The 17,281-nt window shown below is 39.9% G+C and overlaps 1 protein-coding gene across 1 annotated transcript; it reads right to left on the reverse strand.

Annotated features, from left to right (window-relative positions):
• Positions 1 to 1,646: 1,646 nt before the first annotated feature.
• Positions 1,647 to 13,451, reverse strand: septin5b (septin 5b). The gene is made up of 12 exons (XM_039678180.2): positions 13,363 to 13,451; positions 13,193 to 13,206; positions 9,328 to 9,418; positions 6,767 to 6,853; positions 6,560 to 6,683; positions 6,335 to 6,469; positions 5,637 to 5,754; positions 5,400 to 5,501; positions 4,440 to 4,536; positions 4,163 to 4,298; positions 3,972 to 4,074; positions 1,647 to 2,705 (listed from the first exon to the last, which is right to left on the reverse strand). The coding sequence occupies exons 1-12, from the start codon at positions 13,403 to 13,405 to the stop codon at positions 2,643 to 2,645; spliced, it is 1,113 nt and encodes a 370-aa protein (XP_039534114.1). The 5' UTR covers positions 13,406 to 13,451; the 3' UTR covers positions 1,647 to 2,642.
• Positions 13,452 to 17,281: the final 3,830 nt, after the last annotated feature.

Here is a 17,281-nt window from a genome sequence, read left to right on the forward strand (position 1 = left end):
ATGTAGATCTGCAGAAAGATAATGTGTCGCTTTCCCAACAAAACATTTTAGTTAATGGTAGGGTTAGTTAATGGTAGGGTTATCAAAAGGTATTTCTTGCCTAAATATGTTTTGCCCAATAAAATATGCGATAGATGTACATTCTTTTCTAAATAAAATCTAACAACAAAGAATTTAGTCAAACTTTTAAACAATACTAACTGGGCCTTATTTGTTTATTAAGAAATCACATAAGGTTTTGATAATTAGTTTATTTTCATATTAAGTTGAACATGACTGGGTGGACAACTAGATGACAGGGTGGAACTTATGGAATGCCAAAGCTGACTAAATTAAAAATAAATAAATACATAAAATAAATATACGAAGAAATGTAAAAAAGCAAAAATACATAAATAAATAGATAAATAAATATACAAAGAAATGTAAAAAAGTGCATATAAATTAGTATTTATACTTTTATTTCCATATTTATGTATAATTGTATTTTTCCACACATTTATTTATTGATGTATTTATACATTTATTCATTTATTTATTTAAACTTTTATTTATTTCCACATAACTTGGTGCGACAGCGTGGACAAATGCTTTAATGGATGAAGTAGAAGAGAACGGGACCATTAAAGAAACAACTGGAACAATAAGAAACCAATTAAAATAAGGATTTCAGGAATTCATTTTCTGCATCACTCTAATTGATCTTCCACATACTTCCAAACAAACGGATCAATCTGTAGAGAGCGCTTGTTCAGAGCTTGTGGATCTGCCATTAGGCAAAGTATCTGCCAATCATGGGACCAACTGATGTCCTCCCTGGGCCCTGGCCAAAAGAACTTGTTGGTGCCATTACGGTGCATACACTTAAAGGGATACCTCAGAATTTAGCATTAATCTTTGTATTAGAAAACCTGTAGTTTTTTCGAATTACCATGCTTTCCGCCCTCATCTTCCCCTGAAACGAGAGATTTATGTATTTTTTGTCTATAGAAAAGATATAAAAAAATAAAAATAAAAACAATTTTTTGTCCAGAGGCTAAAGACTACAGTCAGTAGTAGGCGCTGTTCCGCATGTTTTCTTACTGGGATCTCACTCACAGAATGAACACAGTGTCAGCCATCTTTTTTTGGAAGCTAAGCTAGCAGACTCTTGTTTTGTGGAGAAAGCTGAGTAGTCGGGGTTACCATCCTCTTTTTCCCGGACATTGAATGGCGACTGTAGAACGCAAAAGCCGAATCGCGGACATTTTGGGCGATCTCGAAATCCCTGGCAGACTCATCACAGAGACTCACTAGTAGCCTAGACTTGTTGTTTAACTACCGTGTTGTTACCGGTAGGCGTGGCCTCCTAGGGCAGCGAAGCAAGTGCATTCTGGGAGTTGTTGTCTTTTATCCACATAAGCCAAAAATATTTTTTTTTACCCCCCACCTTTAGCACATAAGCATTTTTGTTTCATCATACTTTAAATTATACTTTTATACTCAATTAAACTAGTACTAAATACTTTTATACTAAATTAAACTACTATATCTGAATACATAGTGATGTACCAAAATAACACAGCCAACCAAGAAACGTAAATTTGGAAATGAGCAATCTAAAAAAAAAAAGAAATTAACAATGATGAAAAGATGATCAGACAGGCTCTACCACAGAGGATGTGTTTATTTGTCAAAGGAAACATGATATTTGACAGATGTGCATTCATCATGCTCAGGAATAGCTTGAGTAAACACATACAGGCCATACAAATCAATATCTCAAAGCATCCATCTAAAAACCAACAACAGGTGATATTGAACTATCTCAGAGCCTTTTTACTGATAAAGATGGTCTGATATCCATTTTTATTTTTTAAATATTACAAATAGTTTGGTATTTTAGAGCTGGAGTGGCATATCATAACGGGAATTATACAAGTTGTCAAAAAGAATGACTTTTTTATGTGCAGTTGATAAAAGAAAACAAACATGTTTGATCTAAGAAAATTCTCATTAACATACAGCAAAGTTTGCAACTGAAGTGTGCTCGGATTAGGCCTTCAGAGACGATGACAAATAATTAAGGTTTAATAATACTGTTAAAGGGTTTGCTATTAACAGCAAGTGTTGATACTACGTAACTGCGTAAACCTCGTTCAAAATGTAATGACTTTGTTGGTATAGCTGCTTCAAAAGTACAAAATCACTCAAATGTTTAGTTTTCCACAAGCAAATCGACACACACACACACACACACCCGCACACACTAATTATTCCTAAAAATAATTTAAAAAATGGGATAGAAACAGGTCACAAAAAAAAAAAGAACAAGACAGAACATTTGCCATGTCTACTGTGAATAAAGCAGTCTTTGCCATGGAAACAGTCATACAGCATCACAGACTGTACAAAGTGTGAAAACGAACGAATCACTAAATCATTTAGTGTAACTAAATATTTCTACTTGGAGCCTGGTTTTAAATATCAGGCTCAGAACTGACCCTGTTAACCGCAGTGCTCAACACATGCATTCATATCTGTGTATTGTGTTTGTTTGTTTGTTTCACTACTGCATATCCTTCAGTGTGATGTTAAAGTGTTGTGTGTCTGCTTGCAGACAAGCAGAAATATAAATCAGCCGTTTCTGTGCGGGAATAGATTCACAGGTCCTGTTCATGCATCTGCTGTTGCATTTTCTGAAGCATCTCCTGCATCCTCCGCAACTGTAAGGGACAATATTAGGCAGATTTAGCATTTTCAAAGGTCTCAAAAATACTATTTTCCTAATTAGTTTTGTGCTCAGGGCCACATTTAGAAAGTTAAAGGGATGGTTCACCCAAAAAAATTAAAATTCTGTCATCATTTACTCACCCTCAAGTTGTTCCAAACCTGTATGAGTTTCTTTCTTCCGTTGAACACAAAAGAAGATATTTTGAAGAATGTTGGCAATTAAACAGTTGATGGACCCCATTGCCTTCCATAGTAGGAAAAAAAATCAATGGAAGTCAATGGTTACAGTCAACTGTCCGGTTACCAACATTCTTTAAAATATTTTCTTTTGTGTTCAACAGAAGAAAGAAACTCATACAGGTTTGGAACCACTTGAGGGTGAGTAAATGATGTCAACATTTTCATTTTGGGTGAACTATCCCTTTAAGAAATGAAATAGCTAGATTAAAGGAGTAGTTCACTTTTAAAAACACTTTTGCTGATAGTTTACTCACCCCCATGTCATCCAAGATGTCCATGTCTTTCTTTCTTCAGTCGAAAAGAAATGAAGGTTTTTGATGAAAATATTCCAGGATTTTCTCCATATAATTGACTTCAATGGGAACCAAACGGTTCAAGGTCCAAAAGACAGTTTCAGTGCAAACTGCAAACTGTTCAAAGGGCTTTAAACGATTTCAGACGCTGAATAAGGATCTTATCAAGCGAAACGATCGTTTAAGATAATAAAGTTTTAAGTTTTATAAGCACAAATGGTCGCCTTGCTCTGTTCGGTGATGCTCGTTCGTGACTCTCCTGTTCTAACTCGTTCATCAAAATGAACAAATCTTTTTTCGAGTCATTTGATTCATTTAATGAACGAAATAAATAAATTGACTCGGAAAAAGATTTGTTCATTTTGATGAACGAGTTCGAACAAGAGCAAGGTGACCATTTGAGCTTATAAAACTTAAACTTTGTTATTTATTTTTTAAATGAGTGATCGTTTCGCTTGATAAGACCCTTATTCGTCGTCTGGAATCGTTTAAAGCTCTTTGAACAGTTTGCAGTTTGCACTGAAACTGTCTTTTGGACCTTGAACCGTTTGGTTCCCATTGAAGTCCATTATATGGAGAAAAAATCTGGAATGTTTTCATCAAAAACCTTAATTTCTTTTCAACTGAAGAAAGAAAGACGTGGACATCTTGGATGACATGGGGGTGAGTAAATTATCAGCAAAAGTTTTTTAAAAGTAAACTACTCCTTTAAGCAGGACTGCTGACCTCTTCATCCTTCATCTTTATCAGCTTTTCTGTCTCTACGTCAGGGGTGGACAGTGGTAGTATTGGGATGGGACTCTCCACACGATTATCCTGGGTCAGTTTGCTGGTGAAAACAGAACATTTCATAAGTGAACTCAATAGCTGAGTATTTTTTGTTTAGTAAGATATTTGGAAAAACCATTGTGACTAACCTTGTCATTTGCTGTATGCACTGCGCCCTGTAGTTTTCATAGTGCACGTCACACGTGATGTCTTTCAGGTCGTGCATGTGTGAGCGAATCAACATGGTCCTCAGCTTGACGAAATCACAATGGGACTGATTGTCCACTGGGATGAAAAAAGGTGGAGGGGGTTGAAATTGATCTAGTTGGTTAATTATATAAATTTAAAGTCTTACTTTCGATATACTGTATGTACAGAGTTTGTCTTGTGCAAAATGTAGATATTCAAGCACAGATTTGTACTGACCTTCCACAATGCCCCATGGGTAAAGTCTCCCTCTCACCCGCTGACCTTTGACCTCTACTATTGTGTTGCTTCCAATCACAGCAAATGGAGTGCTCTCCTAAAAGCACAAAACATAGAGATTTATATTTCTTGGTTTTCATTTTTAATGCTGTTAGGCCTGGTTTCACAGACAGGGCTTAGATTAATTCAGTATTAGGCCTTTTTAGGACATTTAAATGGCTTTTATAAATGTGCCTTAGAAAAAAACGTTATTGGTGTGAATCTTGAGACAAAACAAAGGCACTGACATATTTTAAGATGTATCAGTGCAAGTTGCTTTCAGTTAAAACAGCTTAAACATGCATTAAGCCTTGTTTGTGAGTTTACATTATTAGTTAGTTAGTCAGGTTCTCCAGGAAGAATTGAGTTTATAGCAATTCTTTTATAGATTGTGACAGGATTTAAACGAAATCTTCAAAAAAAAACATATGTTACTTGAAATAAATTAAACATTAAATGTAATGAAATAATATATACGTATATATATTTTAAATAATGCTTATTTTATTTCAGCTAGTTGCATTTAATTACATTCTTTTATACGATAACTAAAACTGAAAAATAAAAATGACTAAAAGTATTGTTTATTAAAAAATAACTAATACAAATTGTAAAAACACAATTACTAAAATTAAAATAAAATAAAAAATAATCGATCGAAACTATAATAGTATCAAAGTGACACTAAAATAACTCTGGATTGTGTCCCTTGTTCAAACAAATATTTATTTTTATTTTATTTAATACTTTATCTTATTTTATTTTTATTTTTATTTTTTTTATGTTGACATGGTTTCACTAATTATTACAATTTAAAACAACTGTTTTCTTTTTGATTGATATTTAAAAATAATCAGTATCAGCCGTAGATGGATTTTTCATTATGTACTCAAGCGTCCATTTATAAGTCATAAAACGGACCTTCAGCTCTCGGTCCTGTTGCTTGAGCTCCTCGTCCTCATCAGAATCACAGTCTGGGAACTGGTATACTTTGATTCCGTACTTCTCAATCTCCTCTCTCACCTTGAATAGAAGGATCAAAAACATGTGTTACGTCAGAAGCCCTGACTCTATCAAGCAAGGACACGCTGTGTGTATGAATGTGAACTAAGCGTGTGCGTGTATAAACAGGCTGAGGTGGAGGTGGATCCGCTTTACCCTGTCCTTCATCTTCTTCATCTCCGCTGGTGTCAGACAGTCAGCCTTGGAAATGAGTGGAACCACGTTCACCTTGTCCTGCAGAGCCTTCATAAACTCCACGTCCACGGGCCGGAGCCTGGGAGGAGAGTAGAGAGAATGAGCTTATCCGGTCTGAAATACTTCATTTAATTTGCTGTCTATATATATATATACCTATCATACACCTGAAGCAATATGGCATGAAGCAAGTGTTTTTTGCTAGTTTCAGCCTAACATAGTTATCTTTTTCACGTCCTGTGCCACGTTTTTTTAAATGGCAAATGCATTCGTGCTGGTCTGAAAACGAGGTGTGTGTGGCTTATTGCTATTTTGAGGCAACTGAAATAGACTGTGCCATTGACCAACAAAAACCTGGTCTAAAGTCAATGGCGCAGTATTTTTTATTGTTATTTAAAGGAGCTGTACGCGAGATTGTGGCCAAAACTGGTACTGCAATCTCTTTCAAATTAGGGTGTATCCCCGCCTTTCCCCGTAACTCGAGGGATATAAATATATACATGCATGTGTGTGTATTTATATATACAAAATAATTATACACACCACACACACATATATTACGTAAACACAAACTTTTATTTTGGACGCATCCCTTTAGACTCTTTAGATGCGCTTAGATCCTTAAATAAGCCCATAAAGTCAGACATACAGTATATTACCCATGGCCAAATGGAGGGATGAAGTACAAGCAGCAGTGAACACGATTATCCTGGATGTTCTTCCTGTTTAAGCCACTTTCATCCCGAAAATACTGTTCAAACTGCTGGTCAATATAGTCAGTATTGGCCTTCCAGCTGGAGGATTGAGAGGAAAGTGTCAGATTAGCAGAAAAAATCCAATCATTGAATGAACAAATCTGTGGGAAACTCTGAGTACGTACGTACCTCTCCGTATTATTGACAGCGTCTCCAAAACCTGGTGTGTCTACAATGGTCAGTTTCAGCTTAACGCCCTTCTCCTCAATGTCAACGGTGTGTTTGATGATCTCCACAGTCTGATTAATACGCTCTAATCAACAGAATACCTATTTGGTGACTTTATTTAATATTTAAATTGCAGTAAAATCTGCGAGCATGGGAGTAGAAATATACCTTCAGCGTTCAGGAGTTTCCTGTCCTTGTACAGATCTGTGAGGAACAAGCTGTTGATGAGGGTGGACTTTCCAAGACCAGACTCCCCTGGAAAACATGGAGTTTAAACATTCAGAAATGCACTTATGGCCCAGATACATTGAGATGTCACACTCATGTGGTCGAGGAACGATTGAATTCTGCCGTCTCTCCATAATCTCGATAAAATCTTGACTAAAATGTATTTAAAATATGTTTATTTCATATTAAGTATAGTACAATCGACATATCACTTCAGACTTACTGATATAAATATTATAATTAAACTTTATTGCACAATGCACTTTTCTTAATATTAAACCTAAAATGTGTTTCAATATCACTATTAGTAAGGATATTATGATCATCACTGTATAATATCAGTCGTTATTTAATGTAAGATATTTAAAGTGTATCTAAAGTATACTTGTAATAGTTCCATTTTAGCACCATCAAATATAGTTCGGTACAAAAATAGTTCGGTAACGCTTCCTTTTACAGTACAGTACTTACAGTGTACTTACCTAGAAAGTACTGGCTAATATAAGGTAAGTACATGGATCAGGAGTAGGTTTAGGGGTAGGTTCAGGGTTAGTACTAGTTATTACCCAGTAATTGTAGTTACTAAAATAAGTACGTAGTATTTACATGGGTAGCTGGACTGTAAAAGGAAGCGTTACCAATAGTTCTTCCAATTTAGCAAACTTTAAAGGGTAACTAAACCCCTGGTCAGAGCCTGACTCCACCCACTGGCAATATTTGAAAAATGCTGGAAAAGTGGGCAGAGCCCAGCGGAGGGGGGCGTGCACCTGAGGCGCATCTCTTTGTATGGAACTTGCCTACGTCAATAGGAAAATTCAACTGCAGTAGCCACTGTTCAACCTGAAGAGGGCAGCACTAAGACGTTTTTACACCATATATTGTAGAAATAGAACACTTTATAAACAAATGTCAAAAAAGTTACTCAAATCAATGACTGGTATTAATAAAGATCCATTCTTACAGATCATTAACTAAAAAAAGTTCGTTAAGTGTTTAGTTACTCTTTAAGTATATCAATTTAGTATACCAACAGTACAATTGCAGGGTATTTATATTAACTACACAAGTATGTAAATGTATTTCTAGCACACTTAGCATGGTATATTTATTTTTTCACTAGTGCTGAATCATTAAAAGTGGCAAAAATACTTTTTTAGTGTTGTTTAAGTATAATTTATATATTTTCAGCTTTCATTTAATTAATTTTGTGACTTTTTATTTCAGCTTTAGTCATTTTAGTAAGTGAACTTAAACATATTTTTATTTCAAGGGAACGTTTTTATTAAGTCGGCATGAAACAGAAGTTAAACAATCTTTTCTTCTTCATTGTGGCGTATAGTATATCCAAATAAAAAAGCTTCTGGAAAGAGGAAAAAATCTAGGGCGGGACTTGATTTTGTCTATCAGGAATTGATTGGATCATTGTATTGTTGTGGTTTGATTGGACGATTTGTGACAGTGACAGTTTGCCCCGCCCTCACACCAGTCACTGCAAGAAGCATGAAATGTCTCAGTTTTCCCCAGAATGTGTCTGTGAAAATTCAGTTTAAAATACTCAACAGATAATTAATTATACCTTGTTGTTGTTAATGCCCATTTAAGGAGTGGAAGGAAAAACATGCTGTTTTCTACATATATCATTAAATGCAAATTAGCTGTTGCTCCCCGCCCCGCTTTCCAGAAGAGGGCGGAGCCTTTACAGCTCATGCTTCGGATACTCTGACAACAACAAAAAATTAAGAATGTCGCATAGTGTCGCAAAATGTCCGAAATTTTCAGTAATGGTGTTCACCGATGGACTCAGTTACAACTTTTAGAAATGATTCTGAGTGGTTAGTGAATACATTTATGTAGCTGCTGTGGCGTTGAATGGATTCAACTCATGTACCATGATGTTAATCTAAAATTTTGGTTCAAATCCAGCATTGAACTGACCCTCCTTTGTGAAGCAGTCCACGTAAAATCATTTGTGCAAATTTATAACACTTTAACGACTTTCTTTGGCACGTTTCCTTTATAAATTAAATTCAACTACGGTGTCCTCAGTGGCTCAGATTTTGGGAGTCTCTTATTTTCATTGGGTACATCCAATAACAGAACATTTGTAATGTTTTTTTGGTGCAGATATTGTATATCTCCAGCTGCTACAGCGAGGAAACAAATGGCGGACCACTGCAGCTCACTCAGGGCCGGATCTATGCTAGTAGGGCAGATCGTCACCAGTCGTGGGCGGGGCTTCTGGAACCACTCATTCGGAGACACTATTTATGATACATGGGGATTATTAAAAAGCAGTGGGTGGATTTGTACCATTTATAAGCTGGTTGTTTATACACACTGTGGACACACATCTGTGTTCTAACACCTTATAAAAGTGAATTTTGCATAATAGCTCCCCTTTAAGTCTTTCACCCAATATTTATGTTTTAGCTTTATTTCAATGAAGGAAAACAATATTTAATAGGGTTAGAAATAACAACACTGGTGATAAGGAAACTCACCTGCCACCATGAGTGTAAAATCAAAGCCCTTTTTGACCGACTTCCTGTGAACCTGGTTTGGGAGGGTGGCGAAGCCGACATACTCTTTTTCCTGAAAAATTGGATTATAATGGCATTGTATAAAGGGTTAGTTCCCCCAAAACTACTCACCCTCATATCATTCCAACAATCTTTGGAACACAAATGAAGATATTTTTATATATAATTTGAAAGCTTTCTGTCCCTCCATTGACAGCAACGTCATTGCAACTTTCAAAACCCATAAAGGTAGTGAAGACATTGTTAAAATAGTCCATGAGGTTATGAAGCTGTCACAATATCAGATCCCACGACATCCTTCACTGGCCACCAGAGGGCACCCTCACCCAATTATTGACTTTCTCACACATCATTCCTGGACTGATTACTCATACACCTGACATTACTGATTGCTCACGCACCTGCACCCTGTTATGTACCTGCATTTAAGCCCCATTCACATCACAAACAGTGTGAAGTCTTGTTTCCTCTGTGAACATTCTGAGCGTTTAATTCCTGTATTCTGCCTGCCTGTGTTTTGACCTCCGCTGATCTGATTCTTCCGTTGTCTGCTGCCTGCCTCTTGACCCTCTGCTTTGTCCCTGGATTCTCTTCAGCTCGCTGCCAGCCCTGACCCTCGTCTGGATTATGACCTAGTGTGAGCCTGTTTTTCATTGTCTATCTTGCTGACGTAGTGTAAAGGATGCAGCGCTTCTGGGTTTATAAAAGCGTTGGCCAATAGTGAGCCTACATTCTGACATGGAACCCAGAAGTGCTGCACTCTTTACATTACGTCAACAGCGTGGGGTGGGGGGTGGGGGTTGGGGGGCTTATGTGGATGAAAGACAACAACTCCCAGAATGCACTTGCTTCACTGCCTTAGGAGGCCACGCCTATCGATAACAGCACAGTAGTTAAACAACAAGTCTAGGCTACTAGTGAGTCTCCGTGATGAGTCTGTCCAGGATTTCAACATTGCCCAAAATGTCCACGATTCGGCTTTTGCGTTCTTCAGTCGCCATTCATCATGTTTACTGTGGCGAGCGGGACGAGTGAGGGCTGCGGGAGAACGGCGCGAGGCCGGTGGCGTGATTACCAATGAGCGAAAACTGTGAGACGCACCGGTCTCGTTTCTCTCACGGAGGAGCGGGAATTTTCTTAGCAATGTTAAAACACACCAACCGATCACTTGTTTAGCGTTCATGTAAACACTACATTCAGATTCACCAATCAGAAAGAATTCAGTTAGATTGAAACAAAAGCTGTGCATGTAAACAATAATGGCGACTGAGGAAGCAAAAGCTGAATCCTGGACATCGACGGCCCGACATGTCCAGGAAAAAGAGGATGGTAACCCAGCAAACAAATTTGGGTTCTTCTGGGAACGTTAGCTTTTGGTTCCCAGAACGTTCATAGAACTTTCCCGGAACATTCTCCTTACGTTATAAAAATGGAACCTAAAAATAATCTACATGGAACGTTCCTATAACGTTCTTGTTTGGTTCCCAAAAAAATAACCTCGTGGGACCATTCGGGAACGTTAGGGGAACGTTCTGTGTTTGCTAGGGAACCCCTATTACTCAGCTTTCTCTACAGAACATGAGCCTGCTAGCTTAGCTTCCAAAAAAAGATGGCTGACACTAAGTGTTCATTCTGTGAGTGAGATCCCAGTGAGAAAACATGCGGGACAGCGCCTACTACTGACTTTAGTCTTTAGCCTCTGGCCAAAAAATCCTCAGATGATGCAAAATTACGATTTTTGCGTCATTTGAGGATTTTTTCCTGACAAAAAAAAAAAAGCATAAATCACTCGTCTCGGGGGATAGGAGAGTGGAAAGAATTTGGGATAGGAGGGTGGTAATTCGAAAATACTGCAGGTTTTCTACTAATACAAAGCTTAATGCTAAATCCTGAAGTATCCCTTTAAGGTTGAACCACTGTGGCCACATAGACTATTTTAGCGATGTTTTTACTACCTTTCAGGGCCTTCAAAGTTGCAATGACGTTGCAGATTTCCTCTCAGATTTCATCATGTGTTCCGAAGATGAACAAAGGTCTTACAGGTTTGGAACGACATGATGGTGAGTAATTAATTACAGAATTTTCATTTTTGGGTGAACTATCCCATTAATAATACAATGTTAATTCTACCACATTCATTTCCATTTCTAAACAACCGTACAGTATGCAAAAAAAACAGACATAGGCAAGCAAAACATGTGATAGCTGAAGGGATAAAAATGAGTCCAAGCGCCCCACCCCCAACCTTCACAGCCAGCCTGATGTATGCCACACGTGCTACATTACTAGGGCAATCCCACAATTCCTGCCATGTTTCATTGTGCTTAGTGAGTCTGTGCGGGAGCGCTCATGCCTGAAGGCCTCACGGTCCATATTTCAAATATTACATCATTTATCCTATTATATAAATCCTCTCTGCTGTCATATATAATCATTATGCTTGGTTTGAATCATAAATATGCAAATTTGGCTCTGTTTATTGGTCCAATTCATCTTAGAGAACAGCAGAGTAGGAATGGCTGTGCATAACTGAATGGCCAAGTTTGAATCTGTGTTTGTATTAAAACACAAACACAGTAAGACTAATTAGTAGAGTTTGCTTTTGAGATAACATTAAATGAAATAGCAATTTTGGATCAGAAAGTGGAGGTTAACTACTTAAAATCTGTTGTTGTACAATAGACTCTCCTGCTTGGCTTCATCTCCAGGATTGTTTGGCCTGTCTGGAGAGAGGTTTATCCTCACCTAGGGCCATGGATATTGAATTTGGCATTCAAGCACACTTGGCAAGCGTGTGCATGCATCCGTGGGCGTTCACAGAGAAATAACGCAAGAAATGAATTGGATGTTTTCCTAGCAGAAAGAGGCATTAGCGTTGCTTTCATCAGTCGTCCAGAATGACTGACAGTTCGCCCTCGGGTGGCCAAGTTTTTACATTTTCCAAGCCAGTGCACAGCAGACCACATGAACATCAGCTTAACTCACACTTATGTTTTCTTAAGAGAATGTGAAATCAGAAAAATACCAAAAAAAAACATTGCAACAACTCAGAATAAAAAAATAAAAAATCATATAATAAATGAACAAGGATATTTATAATCAAAAGCACTACATGGGCAAATATCACATTTTATTATGCATTATTTTGCATTGACTTTATTTCTCTAATATTTAAAGACATTTATCCTCTTATACTAATGTGTAGTAGTGTCACAATGAATCTAATTTGCAATCAAACATGATTCATTTTCTTTTCAGCAAAATGCAATTTATTACTTTTCTATATGGTGTTTGAGGTGGAATATTGCCTTTCTTTGAGATTCACGCATGACGCATAGGCTATAATTTAAAATGGTTATGTAATTAGATTCAGTGACATTTAATGAAAACTTTAAGACAGTGGCTAATGATGATGGTATCAGCATCGTTCTCATTGTTCTCAAATGATGCAATGGATACAATTCTCTTGCTGTTTTACAGTGAGGTTAAACAGAGACATGTGAAATGTGGGACACGAAAGCAGCCGGTGAGGATTAGTTTCATGCATCTCTGAAAATGGACAGCATCCATGAATTTGATGGAAGAGATATTTGCAATCATTAAATGCCTGATTAAATATACAGAATATGATATTTTGGTGTTCATTGTTACTCTCTATAACCAAACAGCTGTAGATATAAGCTGTGATTGATGATGGAGGACCGCTATTCATAGCAGTGTCCCAGAAATAATTGCATCCTCACAGATGTGGATTAACCTATGTTAAACTCATAGAAATGCAGCTCACTGTTTATATTGATGATTACAGACAATAAAGCATGCTTACCTCTAAATCCTCTGCTGTGTAATGTGAGATGCCCGCAGCAGGTGAAGGATGCAAACGCCCATTCAAGCGTTGAAGAATCCACAACGATTGATGCAAACAGACATTACATTTACTTTATTAAATCCTGCAGCTCTTTTAGTCACACGCCGTCAATACTTCACACATCTTACCTGATTTCACCGTTCGGCTCTTGTACCTGGCGCTGCTCGTCATCCTGACCGCTTTCGGAACGCGAATTCCCAACCCGTACTATGGAGAAGGTTTGCTCATTAATATTCATTTACCAGCCTTCTCATTGGACGCTCTATTTAAAGACTACTGCTATTGGATGGCAACCGCACAACGGCATAATAACTTAATTAATATTCATTAGAAGAGGTTTAACCATAGTAGGTTTCATATTTTGGCTTTCAGAACAGCTGGAATAATTATGATGCAGCCGAATGTGGAGGTGGCGATCTAACAGAATTCATCTGAATTCATTTAATTGATCAAATAAAACTGATAATAAATTGATATGTAGCCTACATAAAATAAAAACATATGATTTACAAATACTGCAAGGATAAACGGACACTTTCAAACTGACCAATAAGTCGACATACCTAAAGTGTCTCTGTATTTAATTATTTAGTTACCTTTAAACTAATAACAATAATATCTGATAAAAAATAATACAAATTCAAATGAGACAGTTCTGATGTTGTTTCAACACAGACGCGCGTGGTGGCAGTATAACGTCATTTCCAGACTCGTATGTAGTTCTCCACAATGGTTTGAATGAATGGATGTATGTATGAGACAGCCGTTGAGTGCTCAAAATATTTAGGTCATGTATGGATTCTCATGTATTGTAATTTTCCTCACAGAGGACAAAGTTGAAAGGAAGATGTCTGGTGAGGAACACAATAGTGAGACCCTGCTCTGTAAATACTGCCCAGGAAACATTGTGACAGGTTACCATGAGCGCCTATAGGGAATTGTTCCTCTCTGTGTCAGAAACGGAGCGGTTTGTTTATTCTAAAAACACAGCAAATGCCGCTTCAATTAGGAACATGCCGACATTGTAACTTTGTTGGGGGGGAAACAGCCAGGAAATGAATGTGGCCTGTGAGAGAAATTTCCTCTGAACGTTTGAAGTTTGTAGAGGAAATAATATTGATTTATCTTCAAAAACATATGCTGACAATTAGGGCTGTCGATTTAATGTGTTAATTTGGTGCGATTAATTATGGAAAAATAACACGTTGATTATTAACGCTTTTAACTCATCCCGTCCTGGCCGAAACGTGTAGGGAACCCTTTGTCAATGCCGTGCGCGCCAAGCATCCACTCATGAGTCCCAGAACTTTCCGGGGAACTCAGATTTAGTGGGAAAATAAGGCGGCCAGCAACGCGGGCCAGCACTTGTAGCCTACATAAGCACTCATAGGGAATACAGAGCGGCGCTGCCAATCTGTATAAGCATATTGCACATAACCAATAGTGCAGCTCAATCAGAAGAGCTAAGACACGTGAAAGTAGCCTGTGCACGATAATATCTGGACAGAACGTACATATCACTAGTGACAGAAGTTTTGCCTGCAGAGCAGGAACTTCTAAGTTATAAAATCTGACAAAGGTGGATGGGGAGGCCCAGTCCGCCGCCACACATAAGCCACGTTTCCAGCGCAGGAACTTTCCCCAGGAACTAGGAACTTTGGGGTGGTACTCGATGTGTTTACACCGCAGGAACCAGGGTCTAAATGAAGTTTCGGGTAAAAATTTCCCCCCCAGAAAGTCCCTGCTGGCGAGGTGGTACTTTTTCAGAGTTCAGGAACTTTCGGGCTGGTTCTTACCACGCTATTCTTTCTGCCCGATGGCGCGTTCGTCCCATCCATCTCACGGTCAATGTCCGCTGATAACAAAGTCTACTTTTATATCTAGCATTACGAGCTTTCTGAATACGCTTTGGGTGCTCGTCTCTTCATTTTTTATTACCTCGTTAGTAAACCAATCGCACACAAAAGCAGCAAAGCTTGAATCTGCTCCATACAAAACAACGCAGTCACACGCAGTTCAACGTAATCTTCCCGCCCCGGACCAGTACTTTAGTACGCGGTGTAAACGCAGTAAGCAAGCTGTCTGGGGAAAAAAAGTTCCTGTGAAAAAAGTTCCTGGGACAAGTAGTTCCTGGTAATTGCGGTGGAAATGCGGCTATATATCATGAAAAGAAATTCCACTGGACCATGCCCACGATGAGGCTACGCCTCTAGTGGAATGAGCCCTGATGCCCAGGGGGCATTGCAGACCTTTTGACGCGTAAGCGGCTGCTATAGCATCCACAATCCATCTGGACAGGCTTTGCTTCGAGGCGGCAAGACCCTTGGTGCGCACCAGCCTTGGTGCTGAGACCAGGTAAAAAAGACCACGCAGGCCATGAACCTTTTCCTGCCTTAACGCGCAAGTTTATCTACAGGCCGCTCACGTGACAAGCCGCCTGCACGAGCCCCCACTCCGGCTCACGCTGGTGTTTTAAGTGTAGAGAAATTGCCCACACCACAGTGTTCACCCCTACACACAAGCACAACACTTCCCATGTCACTCACAGAGCCCACTCTCATAAAGCAGGCAAAAGCTGCTCGAGTGTTGAATGCATCTACTTCAAATTCTACAGGCCGACCTTCTCTGTGAATGGGACGAGAAGGGCCGGGATCTCTCACTTCGCGCTACCAAGACTGCAGATCAAGCGCAGAGAGGCACTTATGGTTGACGCTTGCTGACATGAGGGAATCTGAGCGCGCCACTTTTCTCAACATGCCTCTCTCTTCATCGAGTGCAGACCGGAAGAGGCCTGTTTCGGATGTGGCTCTGGAAGACGGATGTGGCTCTGCAGGCCTTAAACGGAAGGGCAGACCTTGAGCACCATATTGCGGAGGGCGGGCAAAGGTGCGCTGCGACTGCCTCTCCCACAGGGGGAATGGCTGTGTATCCTCTCTCGGCGGTGCCGTCCACTTGGGAGAGCGACGCGGAGAAATTGGATTGAAGGCTCACGGGGAAAGCTGCATTCCACGGCTTAGCCAGTTCTGTGTGGAGTTCAGGCAGAAATGGGGCGGCCCTGGGTGTGGGCGCTTGATGGCGGCGACTTTGAAGAAAACAGCCGTCGAGCCTGTTTGGTGCGGAGCAGGAACTTCTAAGTTATAAAATCTGACAAAGGTGGATGGGGAGGCCCAGTCCGCCGCCACACATAAGCCGCGTTTCCAGCGCAGGAACTTTCCCCAGGAACTAGGAACTTTGGGGTGGTACTCTATGTGTTTACACCGCAGGAACCAGGGTCTAAATGAAGTTCCGGGTAGAAATTTCCCCCCCAGAAAGTCTAAAAAGACCTAAAAAGACCACGCAGGCCATGAACCTTTTCCTGCCTTGACGCTCGAGTTCCTCTACAGGCCGCTCACGTGACAAGCCGCCTGCACGAGCCCCCACTCCGGCTCACGCCGGTGTTTTAAGTGTAGAGAAATTGCCCACACCACAGTCGGGCTCCTTTTGGTGGCGACCACTCGAGCCCGAGTTGTTCGACAGCCTGAGACAGGAGCTCAGCGTCCACACCAGCCCAGGTCCGGCCTGATTCCTGGAGTGATGAAGAGGAGGAGCGATGAGAGCCCGGCCATTCCACGCTGTCTGATGCCAGGGTTGAACAGGAGTCCCTTGTGGTGTGTCCTTCGGCCTCGACATCAGAAATGACGGCAGTGCTGCTCGTGGGCAGCAGCTGCGCAACTGTGAGGGGAGGCAGAGAAGGTCAGAGCGAGGCTCAAGGGAGGGAGACTGGCGAGCGCTTCGTAGTGACCACAGGCTCCGGTGGCCTTTAGGAACGGTGCTTCTTTTGAGAACGGAGCCCGCAGGGTTGACATCAGAAGCACTTCGCAGAGCTTGCATCCCCCAGACGAGAGGGCGATAGCTGCGTGTTCCTGGCCCAGGAAGAGCGCGCAGATAACGTGGCGGTCTCCTTCGTTGATCTGGGCTCTGCACGACCCGCAGGAAGTGCGAGGCATCTTGAAAAAGACGCTTTCTGATCTTTTATGAGTTTTTGCAAGGAAAAAGGATACGTCACCG

This window comes from Pimephales promelas, chromosome 23 (genome assembly GCF_988280905.1).
Source record: "Pimephales promelas chromosome 23, fPimPro1.hap1.1, whole genome shotgun sequence".
Classification (NCBI taxonomy): Eukaryota; Metazoa; Chordata; class Actinopteri; order Cypriniformes; family Leuciscidae; genus Pimephales; species Pimephales promelas.

Excerpts from the sequence above, each read along its gene's own strand:
- septin5b (XM_039678180.2), bottom strand. The coding sequence starts at position 13,405 with ATGACGAGCAGCGCCAGGTACAAGAGCCGAACGGTGAAATCAG. Across the intron at positions 4,537-5,399 it reads AACAGGACCGAGAGCTGAAG|GAGAGCACTCCATTTGCTGT; the intron begins GTCCGTTTTATG and ends TTGTGCTTTTAG. Across the intron at positions 4,075-4,162 it reads TGCATACAGCAAATGACAAG|CAAACTGACCCAGGATAATC; the intron begins GTTAGTCACAAT and ends TGTTTTCACCAG.